The sequence below is a fragment of the Atheta coriaria genome, unplaced genomic scaffold, assembly GCF_025399875.1.
Source record: "Atheta coriaria isolate IRGN ID8LTWV9N9 unplaced genomic scaffold, Caltech_Dcor_3.1 hic_scaffold_6_pilon, whole genome shotgun sequence".
NCBI lineage: Eukaryota > Metazoa > Arthropoda > Insecta > Coleoptera > Staphylinidae > Dalotia > Dalotia coriaria.
The window spans coordinates 4,335,013-4,359,703 of NW_027045448.1; the positions used below are offsets into that span (position 1 = coordinate 4,335,013).

General features: G+C 36.6%; 4 protein-coding genes and 1 non-coding gene across 9 annotated transcripts in view; 3 read left to right on the forward strand and 2 right to left on the reverse strand.

The window, feature by feature from the left end:
* Positions 1-70: 70 nt before the first annotated feature.
* LOC135794610 (uncharacterized) lies at positions 71-1,157 on the reverse strand. Its single transcript, XM_065305944.1, has 4 exons — positions 911-1,157; positions 635-857; positions 423-577; positions 71-100 (listed from the first exon to the last, which is right to left on the reverse strand). Exons 1-4 carry the CDS (start codon positions 1,118-1,120, stop codon positions 71-73), a joined length of 618 nt encoding a protein of 205 aa, XP_065162016.1. The 5' UTR covers positions 1,121-1,157.
* Positions 1,158-1,425: 268 nt separating this feature from the next.
* Positions 1,426-3,306, forward strand: LOC135794324 (endoplasmic reticulum-Golgi intermediate compartment protein 2-like). The gene is made up of 6 exons (XM_065305558.1): positions 1,426-1,682; positions 1,740-1,895; positions 1,978-2,141; positions 2,205-2,508; positions 2,564-2,824; positions 2,899-3,306. Exons 1-6 carry the CDS (start codon positions 1,553-1,555, stop codon positions 3,057-3,059), a joined length of 1,176 nt encoding a protein of 391 aa, XP_065161630.1. The 5' UTR covers positions 1,426-1,552; the 3' UTR covers positions 3,060-3,306.
* A 113-nt stretch (positions 3,307-3,419) lies between these two features.
* Positions 3,420-8,202, forward strand: LOC135794795 (probable helicase senataxin). The gene is given in 9 exon segments (XM_065306191.1): positions 3,420-3,514; positions 3,685-3,871; positions 3,936-5,089; positions 5,092-5,768; positions 5,823-5,990; positions 6,058-6,756; positions 6,816-6,993; positions 7,064-7,600; positions 7,653-8,202. Coding segments are annotated over 8 exon segments (3,888 nt in total). The 5' UTR covers positions 3,420-3,514; positions 3,685-3,697; the 3' UTR covers positions 7,954-8,202.
* Positions 8,203-8,327: 125 nt separating this feature from the next.
* LOC135794792 (potassium voltage-gated channel protein Shab-like) overlaps positions 8,328-24,691 on the forward strand; it is a 32,538-nt gene continuing 16,174 nt past the window's right edge. For 4 of the 5 annotated variants that reach the window (XM_065306184.1, XM_065306187.1, XM_065306186.1 and 1 more), the window contains exons 1-2: positions 8,328-8,618; positions 17,559-17,616. The gene's annotated coding sequence lies outside the window, so the exon portion shown is untranslated. Of the gene's footprint in view, positions 8,619-17,558; positions 17,617-21,676; positions 22,524-24,691 lie in introns of those variants that run through there. The other variant, XM_065306185.1, reaches the window with a different exon arrangement.
* TRNAK-CUU (transfer RNA lysine (anticodon CUU)) lies at positions 20,318-20,390 on the reverse strand. The gene has a single exon. It is a non-coding gene; the product is annotated as a tRNA-Lys (tRNA).

Genomic DNA, 24,691 nt, shown 5'->3' on the forward strand with positions numbered 1-24,691 from the left:
CTCGCTGTGGACCTTACTAACAATGGCGATGAAAGTTGGTTAGTGTAAAATTCTTGATTGTATACGAATTTTACAATGCCGTCAAGATCAATTCTGGTTGCTATAAGATGTAAAGTTTTAAGGATAATATATTAAACTAGATAGTAAATGTATTACTGTCTATAAAATTGTAAAATTGTCGAAAATCGCCGATGAAATCGCGTTTTATTAAGAGTCCATGTTCGCTTTTTAACAGGTCACCCCAGTCGTTGTTTAAATTAATACTGGGTGCAATCAATGTCTTTAAAAGGTTAAAAATCACTGATACTACGTTCCCATTGAAATCTTGAATATTGAGTTTTGCATAGAAACAATCCTAAAAATATTATGAAATCGGTTATGTAAGAGCTTAAGGTAGGCAACTTTAATGACAAATACAGTACCTCGCCTAAATTTCTCATTTCGAGATCTTTATCTTCGACTTTATAAACAACCACAGCTTGTTCTTTGAACGCTGTATGTAATCCATCGCTAACGAAGACTCTCTTCTCAATTTTTTCTTTCAGGCCGGTGACAAACGCTGAATATCTTCCGGTTTCTTCAAGAAATATTTACATAATAATCAAATAAATAAAATATACTAGGTAAAATTTACCAAGTGGTGGTGCCTCATCATCTTGATAAAAGAAGATAATCGCATGCTTGTCTCCTTTGCTCATGAATGCATTAAGCAAGTTAACGTGCGCCTCAAGATCAATAACGCCCTCCACTACTTCGTTTTGATCAATGCCCAGAAACAAAGCCACCATTTCGATGATGTGACGATGTGGTAGTTGCAGCGTCGAGAGGCGTGCAAGTCGATTTTCTTTGTATTTGTTCTATAGTAATATGAGTTTAGTTTTTTTTTTAAATGTGTAATGAATTTACATACTAGTCGTTCTTTTATGTTTTCCATTTGGCTGACGGTTGATAAATTATGCCCGCGATATTTATTGCTTCGAAAGTTTGCAACTGCTTGATGGGCATCATCTTTAAGGCGTTCACTATCATCATCTAAATTCTCTTCTTCTTCATCCTCTTCTTCTTCTGCATCGATGTCCAGTGATGGCAGAGGGCTTTCCTCGTCCACTTCTTCAGCCATTGTATATTTTTATAGTTTATTATCAGTTAAAATCGGTAATAAAATATGTACGGATTTAAATTATTACAAATTGTGAAATAGTGTTATTTTACAATTTTAACATTTAATACTGTACACGTGCAAGTTATACAAATGTCATGTGTAAATATAACTGATTTATATTGTTTCAAATTGTTCGATTGCTACTAGAAACCACAGACAAGTTGATTTCAGTTTAAATTTCCCGCGTTTGGTTTAAACTTTGATTTGACATCAGAAGATCTGGCAACTGTGACCTTGGAGGTTGGAGAATCTGTGACGTTTATGCGACGACTGGCGACGACAACAAATCGACGTCAACAAAATTTCCGACCAGAGTTGAAATGCGAAAATGATATAAACATCCGAAATAGATAGTTTTAAATATTTAATAACATATAATAATCACAAATCATGTCCACCGGTCAACCAGAAAAGGTGTCCATTAGATTTAGAGGCTCAAAAGTTAGTAAATTAAAAGAATTAGATCTGTTTCCAAAGGTTGAAGATACCTACAAAGAAACTTCAAAAGTAGGAGGCACATGTAAGAATTATAACTTAAATTTAACGTATAAATAACTAAAATGTATAATATTTCTAGTATCTCTAGTCAGTTTCTCAATAATAGCATGGTTAATATATTCTGAAATTAAGTATTACATGGACAGCAAGTTTGTGTTCCGATTCGCTCCGGATGCAGACATAGATGAAAAGTTGCAAATAAATGTTGATATAACTGTTGCAATGCCTTGCCAAAGTAAGTGGTCTTTAAAGAACATTAGATATTTAAGTTGCATGTAATTTAAGATGTGATAAACTAAGAAAATACCATTTTTTAGATTTGGGTGCAGATATATTGGATTCAACAAATCAGAATCCATACATGTTTGGTCAATTAGAAGAAGAAGACACTTGGTATGAATTATCACCGAATCAAAGGATACACTTTGAGAACAAGCAACATTTTAATTCATATTTGAGGGAAGAATATCATGCAATAAAAGTAATTTTGTTTTTATGTGAATTAAAACTTTTGTAAAAATTGTAATATTTAACTTAAATTTAGGATTTATTATGGAGGAGAAGTTTTAGTCAAACTTCAAATGACATGCCGGCGAGAAGTCACATTCCAAATCGCCCTCATGATGCTTGCAGAGTTCATGGTTCCTTAACACTGAATAAAGTCGCTGGAAACTTTCATATTACTGCTGGAAAAAGTTTAAACTTACCAAGGGGTCACATTCATCTGAGTCCTTTTATGTCGGAAGAGGATTACAACTTCACGCATCGAATTGATAGGCTGTCATTTGGACATCCTAGTCCTGGAATAATTCATCCTCTTGAGGGTGATGAATATATTGCTTCAAGTCGTAAGTTGTTTTATTTATTGCGGTTTAAAATGAGTTTTAAAAATGTTATTTTTAGATCAAATGTTATACCAGTATTTTATTGAAGTTGTTCCCACAAGCGTTCGAACATTCCTGCGCAGTATCGAAACTTATCAATACAGTGTAAAGGAACTAAATAGACCACTGGATCATGGCCATGGTAGTCATGGAATGCCAGGTATTTTTTTCAAATATGATGTGGCTGCTTTGCGTGTGACTATTAATCAAGAGCGAGATCATCTGGGAATGTTTATTGCGAAGTTGTGTTGTATTGTTGGAGGCATCTATGTATGCTCAGGTTAGTGATGTTTTTTCTTTAAATATTATTTCTAATGTTTAAATGATTTCTGTAATATTGTGTTTTAATTATAGGTTGCATTAGTAGAATCATTCTTATGATAGTGAATATCATATGCTGCAGATGGGAAAAGCCGACTCCACAAAAATCGGCACCTATGACTGTGACACCAAATTTAGTGCTCAATGAAAAGAACTTCACCATACCCGATGTTTTGCCTGTGCAGTTGTCGTGATGTTTTACAAATTGATTTGCATATAGTAGTTGAATTTTTATTGATTGTTTGATTACCCAAGTGTGTGTAATTAAAATTATTTCGAATTCCAGGAAATTGAGTCACGTGTTTTGTGGTTTTATCTGAATTTATAACATGGGTGGCGTTATATTGATTACGCAGAATTTACGTCCGCCGATAATTTATGAATTATCTCTAATAATATATACCTGAAATTACTATAAAAAAATACAAATCAAGCATAAAATTCCGGTTTCTATAATTTCTCTCAAAAAAAAGAAACAACGAATGATTTAAGGAAATCTATGTTCATAAAAAGTCCACTTCCTGTAATGCTTTCAGTCCCAGTCCAACTCGTTAAGTTTAAGTTGACATTCGCGCGCGTAACACCATTCAAAAGTTATGGTTGAAATTAGTCAGGAAGCGGGAACACCTTACAATAACTACCAAATTTAGTGAGTTACACAATCTCGATATCCTATTATCTATTATTATCTATTAGTTATATTAGATAGTAGTATTAAATAATGTTTTAATACGGATTTATTGTTCAAAAGGCACGTGCTAACCTCCAAAATCATTCCATAACAAACAACTTTTCATTTGTTTCATCAAACTATTGCAGAATTTCAATCAACATGGGGTGGACATTAAACCAACTTACCTCTGCGAAAACTTCCTACAAACTTGTAGACTTTCCATTTAAAATTGGCCGAAATTTAAGTGCAGATATTATTTGTCCAGTTACTAATATCTCTAAGAATCATGCTCACATCACCACTTCAAATGGGCAACTCTATATCACAGATACTGTAAGTACTAATTAATTATTACCCAAATATATAATCAATTTAATGAATGGGTGTATATTTTTAGAGTACTAATGGTGTTTTTGTTAATCATGTTCGTATTCCATTTAATGAGCCCACTCATATTAAAGCCAATGATATAATATCGCTATGTTATCCCAAAGACAATAATGAAACAGGAAAAGAACATTTTCTTTATGAACTTATATCAGACCAGAATGATATCCAGACAGAATTGAACATTAAAGTTGAAGCAAGGCATTCAGAAACAAATGAAAACATGGGAGTTATTAAAAGTGAAGTAAGACCTGAAAATAATCAAAATGTTGAGAGTTTTGATGTAGAAGCAAATAATTCAGTTAGTAATGAAATAAATGAAACTATTAAAATGGAAGTAAATAGATCAAATATTGATGAAAGCTGTGAGATAATAGAAATTGATGCATCATCATCATCAGAACAGAATTACAATCAGTGTGATAATAAACTAAGTATTGGAGATGCAATAACAATTAAAACAGATAGTGATGTACAGATTATATCACAGGATATTGCTGATGATATCATTGTGATAGATGATGAGGAAGAGAATATGATCCTCTCACAACTCTTCATTAAACATGAAGTTAAACAGGAAGTTGACGAAGAATTTTTGAAGATTAAAGAAGAAATCGCCGAAATGGATCGATGCGATAACGAATACAATGCATTAACTTATGAGATTGAAGACAGTGATGATGATGATGATGATACAAGTGATGAATTGTTGATGCGGTTACAGAATTATTCTCCTGATGTGAGATATTTGGACCCAGATAAATCTCCCGAATTATTATTTGTGAAATCTCCTGAATACGATGTACAATCATTAGTTACTGATGTAGTTGCTGAAAAATCTCCCGAGCTGGTGGTGGAACCACCATCAGTATCAGTAACAAAAGATTTGAAAGAGATTTCAGAACATATCGCTGCTAAACAAACGAAGAACCAACTGGAAATTATCCCGGCTCTTCCGCTTGAGGCAAAAAGCCGAAAAAGAAAGAGTGATTTAGTTAAGAAACCTGCAAAGAGTAAAAAATCAAAATCTGAAACAACAAATGCAGCTACTTGTAAAAATACAAGCAAAATCAACGAGAAAAAGACTCAAACGAGCAAACATCGCGAGTTATTTGAAGGTGAATCATCGGATAATAAAAAACGAAAAAGGCTAGTGTTAAAGTAAAAGTATCGGATAATCGTGGTTTGTTTCTCACCACTGAACCGCAGCCTGCTAAAAAGAAGAAGAAACCTGTGCCTGTTGCTGCTGTGTTACCAAGTATACCAAAGAAAGCTGCGGCAGCTGTATCCAAAGAAGTTCCTCTACGGCTTCAAGCATCAACTTCGCAACCTGTAAAAGCAGTAGCCACTGTTTTACCATCACCAAAACCAAAAACGCCACTACCACAAGTGAATACTCTGAATCCGCGAATTTCTAATACAAGCCAAGCGAATCTCACACGCGATCCACGCATTGCTAAACGTCCGCCAAGTAACACAAAGTTAGAAGCAAGAACATATCCCCAGAATACTATGCAACTTATTATGAGCCATAAAGCATTTGTTTTGCGTTTGTTCGAATGGAAAAATTCATTTTTTGAGAATGTGGACATTTCGGCAATATGGATGAACATTGAAGGCTCACCTTTGATAAAAATGCCCACCACTTACAGCGATTACAGATACTATCAACGTGCGATGAACGCTGTGGTAATGAGCGAGTTATTTTCGGATGTTTCCAATGAATACAACTCGACGCCATTTGCTGTCGTTGGGGATCGGGTTAATCGTGGATCACTTGGGTTGCGAGTTAAAGTCTTGAAAATCGATCGACATGAGGACTATACTGAAATCCATTGTTTTTGTAAGTTTATTTAGCGAAACCATTAATATTTAGTCTTGTGATAACTGTTTTCAGACTATATTGGTGAAAAACAATTGAGCGACAAGTTATGCGATTGCTACCTGCTGAATTTCATTCCTTGGCATGGTCAGAACAAAACTATGGCAAACAGTGAAAACTGTTTATTCGGTGTCGTGGGTTGGACGCGAACTGAAAAACTGGGCCAGACTGAACATATCGATCGTGAGTATAACATATTTAACCTAACCTAAATACAAATCTAGTTATTTGGTAAAATATTTATCAACAGCTATATTAAAACAACAATGCAAATCATCTCCATGGCATAAACACATGTTCTCTATTTTAACGCGTCGAACCACCAACATCCAAGCGCAAAACTATTTATTTCTTCGGAATTTCGGATCAATTCGTCGCTTTCTAAAGAAACTCAGCGCTATTCAAAAAGTAGAGGGCGTTATTGCACAACAGATTCTCTCACCGGACCCGAGCCAATATTTAATACCAGACTTTCCCATGCCTAATAAACTGCATCATTTTCTGCGAATGAATCAGAAGCAGGAGGAAGTTGTGAAGCACGCAATGAGATTCTGTACATTGTCGAGCAACTCGAGGTTTTTCATGGTTCAAGGCCCGCCAGGCACTGGAAAATCAGATCTTGTTGTCAATATAACATTAAATTTCCTAAAGAATTTGGATAAAGGTATTGCAATATTATTGCTTGCGCAATCCAACGCCGCTGTTGAGAATCTCGTTCGGCGTATTGTGATGTTGCGCAAAGATTTCCCGAAGCCATTAAAGGATCGTGTGCGGATTATTCGCATGGGGCGTAACTCGCAATCTGCCGCTGATTTGGCGGATTACCACGTTGACAATCACGTTGCGCGTCATTTGCGTAGTATGTTGTTTCAGCAAGCGCCTCATTTGATGCACAGTTATCGCGTTCTGGAAGAGGAAGTTTTCGCGTTACGTGCTATGAAGATTAAAAGTGAGTGTTTATTTGTATGCAACCAACGTTGCACTTATACTAACTTTATTTGTGTTTAGCTGGGGTTCAAATCCAGACTTTAGAGAAGAAAGAAAGGGAGTATGCTAATTTTGTCAGGAATCATTACCTTCAACAGTATCATAGAGAAGAGGCACAGGTTCGCAATTTGGTATTTGAGAAGGCGACATTGATTTGCAGTACGATTGGCAGTTCCTACGCGTTTCCGAGCCGCAAACTGTAAGAAAACATTACTTTACAATGCTATTCAATGCATTAAAATTTTATTTGTATGTTTTCTTGTTTGCAGACAGCTTAAATTTAAATGCTGTATCATTGACGAAGCCACGCAGGCTACCGAACCGGATACACTGCTTCCCTTGACGCAGGATGTTAACAAATTTATCCTGGTTGGCGATACACGCCAATTACCTCCACATCAAACTCTTGTTCCGAAAGAATATCTTTTCTCGCGTTCGTTATTTGTCCGGTTACAGAAAGTACTACGCGATGCTCCATCTCACAATGCTTTACATTTGCTGGACACGCAGTATCGCATGCGCGAAGAGATTTGTTCTTTCCCAAATCGACAGTTTTACCGCGATAAACTTATTACACATCCGCAGCCGTGCCGCGAAGACATAAAAACTCTCGCGCCGTATTTAGTTTTTGAAGTGAACGAAGGCAATAAGACAAAAACTTATGTGAATTTAAAAGAAATCGAAGCAATTCTGATGATTTTATTAACCATAAGTAGGCTTAAACTAGAAAGTCAACTTACCATCGGTATTATAACACCATACAATGAGCAGCGCATCGAATTACAGAAGCAAGTGGAAACTTTAAAGTAAGTTTTATGATTTTATGTGTTTTCAACGATTTTATATGATTTTTATTAGTTTGAACAGGCGTATGAAAGTGTTGGTCAACACTATTGACGGTTTTCAAGGACAAGAACAGGATATTATTCTGTTGTCGTTGGTTTTAAGGATGGCGAACAGCTTCGTCAACGATGCGCAGCGTTTAAACGTGGCGCTGACGCGCGCGCGCAGTTGTCTCTACGTGTTCGGATCGCCGATTCTATTCGAAAGCGGCTCTCTCATACGCAGCTTGAAAAAGGACGCCATTGATAGAGAAATGTATGTGCGTTTACCGCAATACTTCGATCCCAATTCGTTTCAATATTGTCTCTTTCGATAAACACTGGGATAGTTAATACTTGTGCACTGTATCAGTGAGCAACCTCTGGCCAGTGATTGATATCTTTACTTGTTTCGTTATTTTTGATATTTATGTGCAGATTTGAAGTCTGTGGCGTTGAAATTCATTTTTATATTTATGACTTGAGACTGTATCTTAGCCTAGTGAACAAACCACGTGATTAAATTGTTCTAGGCGTATAGTTTCTTTGTTTTTCTATAATTGAAATAAATTCTACTTTTGTCATAATCATAGGCAACACATTGTACATCCACACAAATGTGAGGTAACTGGCTGGTGCGACTGTAGATGGCGGCGTGTATAGCAGGACGAGCCGACCGCCCTCCGATAACAAGCGCGAGGCGTATCGGCGACGGCAGCAGCAAACCGGCAGTCCCAGTCCGCAGGGCAACGGCGCGTGCGAATCATCGCCAAGCGCACGCACACCTTGCACTCACGCGATGCGCGCCGCACTATTGTTCGATTAACAAACAGACAAAAAACCACGGTGCATATTGAAACTAATAATAATTTCGCGTGTGTAACTTTGGGGTGCACCAGCGCTCGGCCGGATTTAAAGCGCCGCCACCAGAGGTGCAGCGGCCACGCGACGCCACCCCCATCGGGGAGGACAGGGCGCCCAGCTACGCCTACATAATAAATAGGTAATATTTGCACCAACCACGCGAATGCTTCATACTTCATGTTTCACCTTTGTTTGCGCGCCCTCGCTGCAATTGTTTGCTAATTATAATTATGTATTTATTTGTATAATATTCGGCGATTGTTTTGAGCGCACAATATGTTTCGTTTATGTCACGCATAGGAAAACCGCGTACGGGTATGTTTGAAAACAGTTGGCTTTTCATTGCCATTCGAATGGTAATAATGGTATTGTTGAAACATTAACGCGTGTTTTCGGCTGAGAAAAAGTGCGAGCGCGGAGAGAGGTGCGCATTATGATAGATAGTATGGTGCGATGCGCAAGTGTTTAATAAATATTTACTTTCGATTGGTTATTGAACTGTCAGCTGACTGGCAAAGGTGCAGCTGTTACAATTATCACAAGAGCCAAATAATATTATTGTTTTATTTTGGTTCGGTTAAATTCACATCAATAATTTCAAAAGCATGTTTACAGTATTATTTGCTTTGTTCAGCGTAAAATATACCAAAAAAGTTTGAATATTTCGAATTAAATTCGGTAATTAATTAAACATGAATGTTTACAATTTAATAAAACCAAAAAAAAGCCTAAAATAATTACTAATTTACTTTTATTTTACTTCTAAAATATTAATTTCTTGTATATTTTACTATGAATTGAAGTTTAGGGGCTGCATACGTGGTTGCTGACCTAGCAAATAATTAAAAATCACTTTTTTTTATGAATTATTAGTAATATGTCTCGGTTTTGTGCTTGAATATTTGCCTAATGAAGAAAGACGGTGACCAAAATTATGGCATAAGTATATAAATAATTTTCAAACTGAATTTTATGCAAATATGACTCTTAGCGCCATCTAAGTTCAATTTTTATAACAATAACTACGATATATTCTCCATACAAACTTTCATCGCTTATTTAAGTCACTTCTAGTTATATTTTTGGTTCCAAACTTCCCAATATCACCCATCAAGCTATTCTGAAGATTATCTGAAAATTTGATTCAAATCGGTCCATTCGTTTTAGTGTTAATACGTTACACACATACAAAATATCTTTTTATACGTATAAAATATTCCAAATATCAAAAATACCGAACATAATCCTCAGAAAACGCCAAAAATATAAAGAATTACCACCACATTAATTATTATAACCGTTTGAATACATACAAAAATGTTCTTTTAATAACATTGACAAGATAATTATTCGTTTATTCAATTGTACGCTTACTTTGTGTGGTTAGACCACTAGTATTTTTCTTTTCGGGCATGCTAAAGAACAACTCGCAGCCATATTGTAAACACGTACCATATTCCTGAGTGCGTTACGTTCCGACTGCGAAATATCGATTTAAACGAATTTATTACGCGAAGGAAAGAAAAAGGCGGCAGGTTTTTCTAATCGCCCTCACGCACGATGCCGCACGAGACACGCGGTCCGCTCGTAAATTTCAATTATTTTAATAATGCCGCATGCACTCGCCATCATCATCCAGCAACACGCCTCAAACAACTCTCTCATAACACTGCACCACGTGCGTACACCTAAAACACTCGCATTTTAATTAAAACTTTAAAAAACGAATCGAAAATAATAAAATCGAGCTTTTAATCGGAATGTTTACATTTTCAATTTAAGTTTTGATATTTATAGAGGTAATCTATGTATGTATTCGCAATGTTTTCCTGCTGCGCGAATAGTTTTAGTATTCGAACAACGCGAGAAGGCCACTTAAACGGATTGTCTCGCGCGCGCGCCGCGGCCGTAATAAAATAATCCGAATGAAAATGAAAAGTAGGTGCTAAAAATACAGCGCCAGCCCAACAAAAGCGTCGATACATTTTCGCGAATGGCGAATAGCTCACGGCGCGCCGAATTGATGATGGAATTGATGATGATTATTAATAGAATTTTTAAAGTGCGCGCACCGGCCCAGCAACGAACGGGCTTTCCTGCTGGTGACGCGTACAATGCCACACAATACTCATGACGTCATTGTTATCTATTGCACTGCGTTCTACAATCGTATTAAACAGATGGTAATTGTATAAATTCCAGAGTGGAGATATTTATAGATTGAGTTTTTGAAAATTTGGTGGAGGCGCCAGTGATTTACACGTAGAAACATTTTTTAATTGTGAAGTTTAGTTTTTTAAGTAAATGATTTTAAAAAATTGGATTTTGAGATTTTTTTTTAATTTTGGTCAATTTTTAACGGAAATTTATGAAAATAAACTTAGTTTAATGATAAAATCAACGTAAAAACAAAATTCCAAACATTTTAGACAAAAATTACGCAATGATAAAGTAAAATTTAATTAAATTGAAACCGGTGCCATTTTGAATTTGCGTATTTGCGGATTTACGCGTGTAATTCGAAAAACACTTAATTTTCCGCGCGCCCACCCACGCACTTAGAAGGCTGCTACGCTTGTCGTATTGTGACACGAGCGTACCGCGACTTACGATGTGTCAAGCGCAATAAAGAGTGCGCGCTTTAATGTCGCTGCTAATTACCAGGCGCGGCGCATAAACGCGACAATAATGCGTGAACCGAACGCAGCGCGCAGTAAAAGCCGCGTCGATTTCACGCCGAATAAAATTCGCACATGGTGAAATGCCACGCTGGCTCATGTTTTGAGTAGCAGTAAATAGGATACTATTGTTTATTAAGTGTTTAAAATGCTACTTCTTATATAAAAAACTAAAATTGAGGTTATGGTATTAAATTTAACTATAGAAATGAGTGTTATTTGTAATAACTACTTTTCAAAATTTATTTGAGTTTAAAAATTGAGGTTATGGCAAGGTAAAGGTTAAAATTGAGGTTAGGTTTATGTAATTATATTAGAAACGTCGGAGATGACCTCTGGTGGACGCCAATTTAAATATAACCTCAAAATATTTTATTTTTTTGTTTAAAATGAAAGTTTCATTAATATTTTATGATTTGAAATAATCCTGTGAAGCAGTTCCAAACGCAAACATGTTTTTCTTTCCATCCAAAAATTTTTATTTTTGTATTTCGTATTTTTTCTCATCGAAAATAATCATGTTAGCAGCTGTTGCAATAATTTTGCGCAAGTAAATTTAATTTCAGCGAAAATCAAACGCTTTGCGCGAAATTTCAGATTCTCCAAGGATATTACGCTCAATTACAGTAATTTATAGCACGTAAAACATCGATTCGCGACGCTACTAAAGTACGAAAACACTCCAACAAATTCTCATTATCTCACATCGAATTTGCTCAAAACTTCACGTCTTTGCCACCGTCCATCACGCCGGCTAATAAGAAAACACGCAAGTTTGTCAGCGTGAAAATCAAGTTAACGCGTTTTCAAAAACTAACAAACTTTGGCGCATTATACCAACTACCTCTACCTCCAAGTCAAAAGTATGCAGAAACGTGTTATCCGTGAATAGTTGAATAGTTTTACGTGCGCGCAAATCCAATTAATGCGCGCGAAGAGCGCAAATTAGCGCATTTTGCACACTTGCAGCAATCGCAGCGGTAGAATCTAATTTGTCCCATCGTTATAATTAAGCCATTATGCGATAGTTGAAATTCCGGGCGGATCATAGATAAATTCGGGGATTTTATAAGACTCACTGGCGCAACGTGTGTCGCACAGCAATAAAACGCCAACGAGACCTGCAAACAAGCGAACAATGTGCGAGCACAATGCCAAGACGTGTATCATTTGCCAAAAATCCGGACTTGGTGCGCTGTTTGCGCTCGTTTTCTTCGTTTTCCGCAAGCAAATCAACGAATCGATCACGTTCATGTATCAATAACATGGCGGCGTGTCTAGTTGGTTGCCTAGGTGATCAGGCAAACAAAATGTACGTATGTACAATGTGGAAATTGTAGCCTACAATTAGAAAACGTTGCTAATTAGAGTCGAACAGTGAGCAGTGAAGGTGGTATCCAATCGTTTATTTACCCGTGAACGTGACACAGTTTCGTCACACGCCGCCAACCGGCCCCCATCTATTAGCGTTCCGCGACCCGCTGCGAGCGCTATAAATTCGGGCGTCGCGAGACAAAGAGAAGAAATTATTTTTGGCAAGCGCTTCCGTGTAACCTTGGCTCCATGCCGCATGTTTTTTCCCCGGGTACCGAATTGATGCACTCGTTTATTATGCGAGATGTGAATCTATTCAAAAATATTCCATCACATTAACTACAAATGATAAAATACAATACTACAACACATACTAAAGCAATGATATAATTGATACATACTTTTGTAGGTTATGTTTAACTTTAAGCTCTGCGTTGTGTTTTTTTTTTTCAACGGGTGGCGAGGTTTTTGTTTGTGCGCGGGTTGTTTCGGAGCGGAAGGAAAGTATTTTTCAAGGAAACGTTCTCGCGACGCACTCGTGTGCGCGGTGTTTTGCGCGTCGCTTTTGTTTCTTTTGTCGAGTCTTCGGCCCCGCTTCCCAGCGCCCAACGTCCGAGAGCGGAAATTTATGAAGTGCGCTTCGGAGATGTTGCGCCGTTTTGCTTTTTGCGCAGCGGTCGACGAAGAACGGACGTCCCATTGCGTCCTGCCCAAATATTTAAGACTTTAACGACGATAAATTTTAATTTGCGACGGAGGAAATAAAACGCAGCCTGAAAAAGCTAACAACTACTTAAATTTTCAAACTTTTCATTTGACAGCTTGCTTTTGACAGCATATTCTATACATGCGCAGAACGCGCTTGCAGTTTTTATGAAATCGATAGTAATTGACATAATTGAGTAGCACTAAAATATTTATTGAGTTGGTTTGCCGGGATTGCGAAAAGTTTTGATGAACTCAGCGTTGGTTTTATCGTCGCCGGTTAACTTTGCTTCCGCACGAACCACGGACCAACCCCAATTCGTCCGAGTTGACAAATCACCGCCGCTTGCAATCGCACAAAGTCCCGAAATCTGTTAACATCTCGTCCCGGCGCAGATGAAGCAGATAAAGAAATGTGCCGGGGCAATTCGAGTGAAAAATATCGAAAGAATCTCGTCGAGAGAAAAAATAACACGAAACATTACTCAGATTTCCGTCGCGAGATCTCTCTTGGATAGACATCAATTGGAGTGTGCGATGTAGGCAACCCAAAAAACATCACAACACGCACATAACCATATCGAATATTTTATATGCGCGTGTGTGCATAATAAAAGTTTGTTGAGATTTTTTGCGCTGTTGTTGTCTGGCTGTAAGTGAAGTGAAGCAAAGTGATTTACAGCGCGATATGTAAACATAAGCAAATATGCCGGTATGTGTCATTGAATTTATTTTCGTAGAAAATTTCATACTTCGCTACAAAGCCATTACACATGTGGTGCAGTGCTTGGATTTATTATCTCGCGCATTAAAATGTTACACTGAGATCAAAGCGGCATTTTCGTTACATGCGCGCGAATAAATCTAAATTTTGCGCATTGATTGAAATGTACCCGGTGTCGAAATGATAGATATCGAAATATGACAAGCGCACACACATTCAAAGCGAGCTGTCAGCGCATCATCGGTTGTAGTGCGGGTTGCATGCAACTTCAATCAGCGGCACGCGTCGTTCGCCGTAAATATTTACGCACAAAATGTCGGCCGGCGCGGTCGACACAATTCGCACGCTCATTCAAGACCATCGGAAATCATTACAAATCCAGCAAAAATTGCGGTTATAAATTAAACACTCAAGATGTGGAAAATAAAGTCGTAAATTATTTTCGAATAAAAATACTATAGTTTATGGGAAAGGAAAGCATATAGTACGGAAAGTAAACATATTTCAACATGGCGTATTACATAGTGGCACAAACTTGGAGGTTTTAAGGTTATACCTTGAATGTTTTTACTGGTAAGTCATTTTAATGTTCGGTGAACATGAATTTGCAATTTATTTCCGATTCGAATGAGTTTTGGTTTAAATTTAATATCGATGCCATGCTAGTTTTGATTAGAAAATAGTTACTTATATGTTGAGCTAATCTATAAAGCAAAGTTGTGTGAGTTACAGCGCTTATAACTGAAGAACATCTGGACAGATTTTGATGATTTTTGATTTATTGGATTGTTCTCTGCCTGGATTAAAAGAACAACTATTGAAATTTCAAAAATTATTACTTAAAGGGTGTTAAATAGGAGGTAAAAAGTGGTATTGACATTTAGTCATAATTATAGTTAAATAATTGAACACGAGAGGGCGCTAAAGTGCATTAGTAACACTTCTTCACTCACAAAAACAAAAAATTACGGAAAAAATTAAATTTTTACTAGAAATAATCAAAAAAGTAGTTTTTCTCGTTAAAGTGTAAAAATATCACCTAGAAATGTAACTTTTATACTTTATAAACTCGAAGATGGAAATCTGTTTAATGATAAGCGTGATAATCTAGTTATACGCGAATTGCTGAGCGCGTGTGGGTGTGGTTGGAGTAAAATTTAACTTTTATGCGTTTTACGTGCCCCCGGATGACTTACAAGTATAATAACGATAAAAATAAAAGTGCCAGCGCTCTGCGCCTAAGTGAAATGTTTGCTTGTAAATGTCAGAAGACCGAAATGCACGTGGGTGCACATTTTTTGCGCACTCTACACTCGGCGATGTTTTGACCTCTTGACATTTCCGTTCCGTTCCAGAAAAAACACTCGAAATAGATCAGACAATACACAAACAACTAAATTTTAATTTTAAGCATTTGTATACGTATTATACAAACAAATAATTGTGTGAAATGAAATTAGTATGTCAAGATGATATTCTTAACTTTTTAAAAAGTTTTTTGTTTTGTTTTTGTTTTTTTATAAAAAAAAACGAACATCCTGTATATTATTTGTGGTTTTTACTATCCCCAGAGGAGCACGAGTGCATCTCGGAGCAATAAAACGTCTCACGTATTCGCGTACATAAAAATTGCAATTTTTATCCGTACGTTTTCTTCGAATAGAAAAGAGTAACTCAGCAGAACGTGCAAACACATGCGGTACGTGTTGCTGTTGATAACGCCATTAACGTTTGCGAGTACCTATATTTTTCCAGCGTTTTCCGATAAGAACAAATTGCATCGCATAAATTACGTTTTATGCAGATTAACATTATGATAAGCCCGTCAAACATATCACACATTAAATATCACACCTTTCAAAGCCCACGAGTTAATTATTTTGTGATATACTAGGTTATTGATTGACTATAGGCAACTCAATAAACAAAAACACCGAAACAAGTGTTTCTTTTCGCTGTAATCGGTTTGAAAACACATTTTGTAATAAAATCGTACATTCCGCGCGTAAATATTTAACGCCTGCATCGTTTCGACCAGCGTGATGCTCGATGTGTTTGTTTAATTGTCCGAAATCAGGTTAATGTCAATTATTTTACAATCTGTGTTGCGGCATTTTGTGGACACGACAGATGCGCCAAATTGATGTTTAATATTGTTCAGACTCTACTTGGTTACGCATTATGACCCGAATTTATGTGTTTTCTACCATTATACTTTTGCATACACAGCAAACAAAGATAACCTCAACATTATTTCACGTTTTAAAAATAACTTCAGCCAATTTCAAGCGCAATTGTACGTAAACGGTGTTAATTTGAAACGCGCTGCTCGAAATCGAAGCAGAAGTTTCCAACTCGTCGAGGCTGATTGCACCCAATTTTCTTCGCGGCTTGACGCTTGAATGCATTGGTAATTTTCTCGCAATCTCGAATCAAATCAAACCGAAACCAAAATAGATTCTAATCGAGACAATTGTAACCTTTGTTTAATTTATTTTAGAAAAGGAAAAAAAAGTTGTTAAAATGTTTAGTTTGGCCGTGTGCGGTCGATAGGTACTTGTATGTGTTCAGAGTTGACGATGGCGGTTAACGACTTGGTCCTATTCCTGAAAAACGGAAGAAGTAACGATTCGACGGTGGTGGCAGCAACGTGTGTTCAAATGTTCATGCGGACGTCAGCAGAGCCGGCCTGCCGACGAGTTAATACATTTTAAATTGCTACCTTTCGGCTCGGAATTCAACTTTGCACAAGCGCAAGAAGGCGACGACACAAAAAAAACAGTAAAGATCGTGCCATGCAAGAGGTGAAAGGTGAAAACGTCTTGAAATGACGCTTGAACTTTCACACACAGCGATCAAAAATTAATACCGAATTAACGGAAGAATAAATTTCGTTTTTATGTCTGATGGATGTTTAAAACTTTAAAATTTAAAAAATGGCGGCCATTTATCACTTCCGTTTTATAACGTTGGCATTACGCCATCTTCTCTCATACGGATTCATCATGCAAACATATTCTATGAGCGTATGAATAAATATCTACAACATAAATACAAGTAAACATGTCTAATTATTTGTGTGTTTGTGTTGGTTGGAAATTACCGCATGACAAAGGCTTCGAAAACAATTGCCGCGCACGCCCGACAAATGCTACCGCTATTAGTCTATTAGTGTCGTAACATGCAAAATTTCAAAGCCGCTCGACTCCACAAGTTCAATTATATAAATAACACGCAAGTGTAATCGCCGATAAAAAGGCCTTACAAAGCAAACAAGTGTTATGCTGGATGCCTGACTGTTCACACAACAATGGCGCAACAAATGACTAACTGCTTTATTATGGTGGCGGCGCCGGATTTAACGAGCTACTTAAGTAATCACGGCTAATCGACAATTTGTTAGCATGCTAATTGAATTATTTTCTGATTAAGCCATCTGAAAATCAGCGTGAAATATGTTTGTTCTCGTGTTTGTGAGGTTAAGTTCAATGACAGCAAGTTTGGTGAACTATTTTAAGAATTTAGGAATATCGTGCCGGCGAATTTTTAATCGTATTCAGCACGAAATATTTTCACGTTCACGGTGAAAGTGGGGTTAAAATATTTACTTTCACTTTAAACTTTGGGTTTTTAACAGGTTTTGTTCTCTTTGTTGCAGGATATTAGGATATTTTCAAGACTTGCAAACGGGACAATTTGCCAGGACGTAATTTAAGGTAATGTGGACGTTTTTATTAATTTTATAGAGAATTATTTATTTAGAGACACTTTATAACGTTTTTACTAAGGAATTTTGTTTGGTTTTGTTAAAAATAACCTCAAATAACACTTATTTTGAATCAGCTGTCAAACGTCAAATGTCAAACGATCTTAACCTAACCTAAAAAAGGTTTTTTTATTATTACTTTATTTTCAGTTGTTTTTCTGGTATTTTTAGTAAATATTCTGCCAAATTCCACAGAAAACATATTTAACTAAATTAAAATTTACAAAAATCGTTTTTTCACTTTAACGCCTGGCAGTCCTTTAAAGCCTAGGCTTTACTTTTACTTTAATTTCGTGAGAGACATTTTGACTTTAAATAACTTAATCTTCAAATGGTCAATTTTTACCCTTTTTATCCCCAATGTTGATATTTTTATTACCGTCACATGAACACAAAAATCAGTGTCGAAATCGCGCTGTGAGTGTGTGTGACGCGTGGAGTGCGAAATCGAGAAAAGCAATCTGTGAATTTTTTTGCCGATGCAAGCACAGGCGGAATCTGGGAATCGGGTATCGAGATCGGGATGTGCTTCCATTAATCTAATTCCCAGCGCCCGGACGGATATCTGGATTTCTGGTTGTGCGGTGCGGGCGCCGCGAGCGGAAGAGTCCTGCCGGCAATTGGCAAGCGCGTCGCCGCCGCCACTGCCGCGCCGCCGCCGAGGCAAAACAAACAAATTATATTTATTCGATCCTTCGCTGTGAATTTCAATCTCGGCGCGTATTAATCAATTAAATCACTTTGCCTAGATTGCATTACATTACATTACATTTCATTACATGACAAAAATCACTCAGTTCGTAATTTAATCCTGATTAAGAGTGGCGTGTTCGACCTATAAATGTCAATTGGTACTTAATTACAGATAACTGTAATTATAATCCAGCGCCATCTATGTTAAACTAGCTTTTAAGTTTTTTTGAAGAAAATTTTTTTCAAGTTTGACAGATTGGAGTTTTTAATGTTTCCGGTTCTAATGGTCTTAAAAGTAAATATTCGTGTCGTTCACATTTCGAGGGTAGCGGTTATTCAGCATAAAACTCGCGAAAAATAAAAATGATTGATGTGTTCGCTCGGCTAGGCCTCAAATTCGCCAAGAGAAAAAAATTCAGGCGCCGAACGGGCCGAAAAAGACACACATAGTTTATTTCGCATAGTTCGAAGGGTGCATGTAAAGTTAAACACTTTTTTCTGGTTTCCATTTTCTTCGCACGCATGTCTCCCTCGCGCGAGAGTGTGATGTAAGTTTCACATTGTCGCAAGACATTGATAAATGTCTCGCAAATTGGTCACAATACACGTCACGATGTCGCACAGATTTTAAACATGCATTCGAGCGGAAAATCGCAAACTTGTTTATATTTTTATTATATTACAAGATTTTTCTTGGTAAAATTTTTAGTAAAAATGGAAATAATTTTTAATTTTTTTGTTTAAGACCAAAATTTTAGTTTAAAAAAAACAAGAATTGCTTATGATGCACTTTAGCGCCATCTAGAATTCAATTAATTAGGCATAATTATGATTGAATCGCTATACTAATTTTCATTCCTCAATTAACACCCTTTAAACTTATAATTTTTGATATTTTAATGGTTATTCATCTATTTGAGGCAAAGACAAATCCAAAAAATCATAGACCATCAAAATCCGTCCAGCCGTTTTTGAGTTATACGTGTTGTAACTAACAAAATATTATTTTTTATATATGAATTAAAATTAATAGCAAATCTTTTGCATTTTTGCATTTTATTTTCGGATGCCTTACGAGTTTGAAGCCGAGACGTATCGTAGCGTTTATAATTTACGGCCGTTATGCTCTATAATTAAGTAGTTAAACCTAATTATCCCCGAGGGTGGCGGAACTCGACGGCTAACACGTGGCGCACGAAAGATTAATAAAATATGTATAACAAATGCGAAGCGACACTTGAGAAAAACAAACTTTGCACACTTAATTCTTCTAGGTTAGGTGAAGACCCAAACCAAGGTTAGGATAAGTATTGATGTTAACGCTGAAATGCGGTCGGTTTTCGCTCGGTAAATGTTAATATTTCCACTCGGATTCCCGAAAACGTTCGTTTTCGCTTTTCTTCGCGCGCTCACGAACACTTAACGATATGCATGAATTCATTTTCACCATTCGCAAGCCACTGCTTTTTCGTATATAGGTGAGAATACGCACGCATAGCAGTGCGAAGCGGAGCGGAGGAAAGAAAAGAAAGTAGGTGAATGTGAATGCGAGCCGGCCGGTTTGTTGCTGCGGCCGGCGGCCGCATTGACCGATTTTTCTTATCAGCCGGGGTATCTGAATCGGATCTCCTAAAAATACTCGCCGCCTCCGCCTCTGAGTCGCTCGCGCGCGCTAATGGCGCAAGTCGGCGTCTGGCTTTCGGAATAATCGATGCGTTTAAAAAGGGCCGCTGCGTGCGGGGTGCACGCAAGCTGAATGTCTTTCACCTTTTGTGTAATAATATTAATTAGCTTCACGTTCAGGTTTAAAATTTGAAAATTAGGCAACCCACACTACGATTTTCAATATTATAAACTAAAACGGAATTATTTTTCCAAAAATTATTATTTTCAAAGTAATCTCTTGAATTTTATGATGAAAATAGTTGTAAATTTTAAAAAACAAAATGAGAAAATTGCGCCCAACGTGGGGCTCGAACCCACGACCCTGAGATTAAGAGTCTCATGCTCTACCGACTGAGCTAGCCGGGCCGATGACAGTTAGGCTCCTAGTTATCTGGTTCCGTTTAGGATTCTGCAATAATCAAACGTAAGAAAAATTTATCATAACAAATTATAACAATTTTTTAATAAATAATTTCTTTTCACATCTAAATATCAATTTAAGTTACAAGAAAAGTCCCCAGTTCTTAAGTTAGTCATAAATAATTGAATTTGTAAATAACTTTCAAAACATAACCAAAAAAACCTCATAAAATTAATACCTTAACCTTAAAACTTTGACAACACAAACACACTTTCCAGATATGAGCTTTTAATTTAATTAAAAATTTCAACCCTCGCGACTTCCCCGAAAGCATTGAATGTTGAATGTTACTTTGATCGCTTCGGGTCTCAGCCACTTACAAAACCACCTCCTCCTCCATCTCTCCACCACTCAAACACCAAGAAGGGCATGTGTCACGCGCGTTTGAATATGTGACTCGCGAAGTGAATAATAAGCGAGGCGTCAACTCCCTTCGAATGCCCTTCGCGCGATAATGTCTTCCGGCTCCGAACTTTCCCACTTTTCACTTTATTATAACTTGCGTCGAACTTCAATTTTCCTGTTAAAACTTTTTCGTGCCCAACTTCACACTCACCCGTCTGTAAATGCCACACCCCTAAATATTTACACTGGGAGCTACCCAAAGTGGTGTGTATGTTGGGTTGCATACAATTAAACCACTGTGGTTGCATTATGCAAACCCGTCCAGGCGGGTGTTTCACGCGCAGACATGGGTTTTAAAGGATGATTGCATCCAGGCCACGTGTGTGGATTATGTGGTTTATTGAGGCTCGAGTTGCGGGGGCGGGCGTCTCGTGTCCTACATCGGACTAACTTTCCTTCGCTGGTGCGAAATCTGTGAAAGGTTAGTTTTGGACAAAGTGGACACAGACCCTAATTACCTTTACTATCCCTTCAAATTACATAATAATACTAATTAATTTTACATAAAAAAAACAAAAAAATGAAAAAAACGCAATTTTATGTAAATTTCTAACCTAAAAACATAAATTATACAAAATATAAAACATAAGTTGAATGAAATAGATATATCTGCGTACATTTTGCATGGTTTTATAGAAAAGTATCTCGAGGGCGGTAACCGCCTCCAATACACCAAAACAAACTCGTAGATATTTGTTGCGCGGTGTATGTGTGGTTGTGTGCGCCGGATCGAAGCCGACTCGGAGTGAGTCGTGTGTATCCGTGCGCGGTCGCCCCGGCCGCCGCCGGAGAAAGCGACCGATGGGCGCACGCTTGTAGGCTGGCACGCACGACGGGCGGCACAACACGCTTTCGTTTCGAAAAGTCGGCGAAAAATAAGGATAACGCTATAATCACGCGGTTTAACTACAAGTGGGTGCGGATAGTGGAGTGTAACAGCTGAATCGACGATAGCATCAATTCCCGACCGGAAAACACTGAAAAAAAAAATCGTATTAACATTACGATTCTGTGCGCGGACACAATCTGCTTGTGAGAACAAAGAGACAAAGCGTGTTTAAATAAAAATAATCATAATAATAATAATGTTGCATAAATGATTTTCAATCATTGTGTTGATTGTGTGTTTGCAAATGTGAAACTAGTAAACTATATCGTCTACATTGTGTGACATATTAGTAATATAGTGTATCGTGCAGGGGAAAATCAATGAAAAAACGAGAGAATGAGCCAAATGACGAAGCAATAAACTCATATCAGTTCGTTAAATATGCATAAGCGTCGCGGTGCACACACGCTCATCGCCGCCGCCGATGTTGAAGCCGTTGCCGCCGCCGCCGCACTATGATAACGCTGACAGTGGTAATAATGGAACGTTGACCTTTTTTTGTCATCGATAGTGTTTGTCCTGTCTGTGCCGGCTGCAAAACATTCAATATTACAAAGGAAACACTAAACTACAACAAAGACAACTCAATAATATTGATGCAACAATGATCGTGTTTGGATAATTAAAAGTTTATAGATTTTTGTGCGATTATATTTAAAGGGTAGTAGTAGTAGTGGGATAATTTAAAGTTGACGAAAACAAAGGAAAAGAAAGGAATATGAGTGAATACAGTGACGATCAGGATCAAGGATGTACGGCAAGTTGGCCCGATTCCGAACACCAGGTAAAATATATTGATAATAATAATAATAATAATAGTAATGATGGAATATGATAATGGTATGGATAAAACCTAAGCTTTCAATGGTTGTGTGTTCCTATGTAGGCAACATAGAATACATGAGTCATGAAAATTTTTAACGCTCGGTTAATTTTATGGAAAAATCGATTCTGGAAATTTCTCAATTCATGAATTTCCTAATTGGGCACATTGAATAAACGTATTTTATGGGTTTTTCTCTTAGAAGTCTTTGAAATGAAAATATTGAATAGGCATGATGACTGATGAATGAAATAATTTCCTGGAATACCCGGAAATATATTTTATTTATGAGTAATATCACATTTTGAAGAACCGGTTGGTTGATTTATTAAGAAAATGCAATTGAACTGTTCCTGGAAACTTTTCTCTCTGCCTTTGATTAACTATAACTTAACCGATTAAGTCTGATTGCGGCGGATCAGAGGAGTGATGTCGGTGTTGAGTTGTTTAATATAAAAATTAATGCGTGATCTGCATTTCGTCGTTCAATGTTGATTTTCAATTACAAACATTATGCGTATTGTATAAGCGTCAGCAAAATGGCAGAAAATGTATGTTATAGTAGTCGTCGACGTCGTCAAAATAAAAGGATAATTGTTCTCACCCAAATAAAACCGAAGAAAAGAAAAGTTTTTATTGGTGCTTTGTCTGATGTTTTACTCGTACAATGATGAGTAACATTTACAAAAAAAGTTGTTATCTATTTGGTGTATTTACATCCCCTGAGACATTTTCATAAATTCATAAATTCTGAGTTTATAATTTATTTCTATTTTAAAAACTTAGTGCCTTAGTAGCAATTTAAACTGTGTTAGACATCAAAACCAATTTTTCTCTGTATATATATTTTTGGTGATGTTTTATTTATTAGTTTTTGAATAAAATGCAAAAGTCTGTTTTTGGTTAAAGTGAAATATTTAAGAATATACAAAATGCATAGCATTGGCATACGTACTGTATTAAAGGGAAAGTAATTCCTCATGCAGGATTAAAAAAAATGGCTTTTTAAGTGGGGCTGTTGTATTCTAAAGCTTTTTCTTAACTTAATAAAAACCAAATTCTAAGGTTCTGTTTTCTTGCTTAAATACGCGATTATAGATGATAAACTTCTTTCTTCGACGATAGATGTCATGATAATAAATATTTGCACTTTTTTCTTTGTCATAACCAAATTTCAATTAACTTTTAACTTTTAATATCTTTTTTCTACGCTTTATTCAACCCTTTTAAATCAATACTGAAAGCTTAAAATTTAATGAAAATTAAGCTCAAAAACCAAACTTGTTTTTTCTAAATTTAATTAAAATATAAATTAATTTCCTCAACTGCATTTACATATTCGGAAAAGTGTCGCTTTGTTTTTAAATTAATATTTTAATTAAAAACTGAGCAATCCATCTTGTGGCAAACAAAGCATTTTAATAACAAAATTTAAAACACAGTTAGTTTTTGGATTTCCAACTTACGATTTCCACGTTTAATTTATTTTTTCCTCCCAATCTCCCATGCATGCTTTGAACAGGCTGACATGACATGATGCGTGCGTATTCAACAGATTCAACATGTTTGCATGTATATCGTCAGCTGTCAATCAAGCTTTGCACTTGCAGCTACGTATAATCTACAAAAACAAAATGTATCAATACGATTTAGTTCATTTTAGCAATGTTTAATCTAAATATAAACGCATTCACAAAAAACACACAATTTCCTTTGTTTTCAGCGCCATCTGGTGTAAAATAGTTTCAACTAGATTATACTTTTGACATCCGACACTTTTATAAGTTTTTTTTTTTCATAATAACTTCCACTTAATGATGTTAATTATGAGTGCAAATATGCAAATTGTTTACAATCTTACAATTAATCGCCGTCCGCGTGCGAGTCGTTTGTGTATTATTTATATTGTGCTTGCCCTGGATGATATTTCGCGATAGCACGTCGTGCTCGTTTGACATTTCGCTCAGAGAGACTGACCGCGACCTTTACCTCATTTTTCTCGCTGGTTCTCTAGCCCAAACATTTCGGGCACATCTGCATCCTGCATAACTTCCATCGCAAATAATTCAATTTATATAATGTTAACACATAAATTTCCAGCTTAAAAAAAAAGTAAAATATTATTTATC

Bases quoted from the DNA above. Each gene is read 5' to 3' on its own strand.
- LOC135794324 (XM_065305558.1), top strand. From the start codon at position 1,553: ATGTCCACCGGTCAACCAGAAAAGGTGTCCATTAGATTTAGAGGCTCA. The intron at 1,683-1,739 runs GTAAGAATTATA...TAATATTTCTAG, and splicing joins TTCAAAAGTAGGAGGCACAT to TATCTCTAGTCAGTTTCTCA. The intron at 2,509-2,563 runs GTAAGTTGTTTT...TGTTATTTTTAG, and splicing joins TGAATATATTGCTTCAAGTC to ATCAAATGTTATACCAGTAT.
- LOC135794610 (XM_065305944.1), bottom strand. From the start codon at position 1,120: ATGGCTGAAGAAGTGGACGAGGAAAGCCCTCTGCCATCACTGGACATC. The intron at 858-910 runs GTATGTAAATTC...ATATTACTATAG, and splicing joins AAAACATAAAAGAACGACTA to AACAAATACAAAGAAAATCG. The intron at 578-634 runs GTAAATTTTACC...TATTTCTTGAAG, and splicing joins TGATGAGGCACCACCACTTG to AAACCGGAAGATATTCAGCG.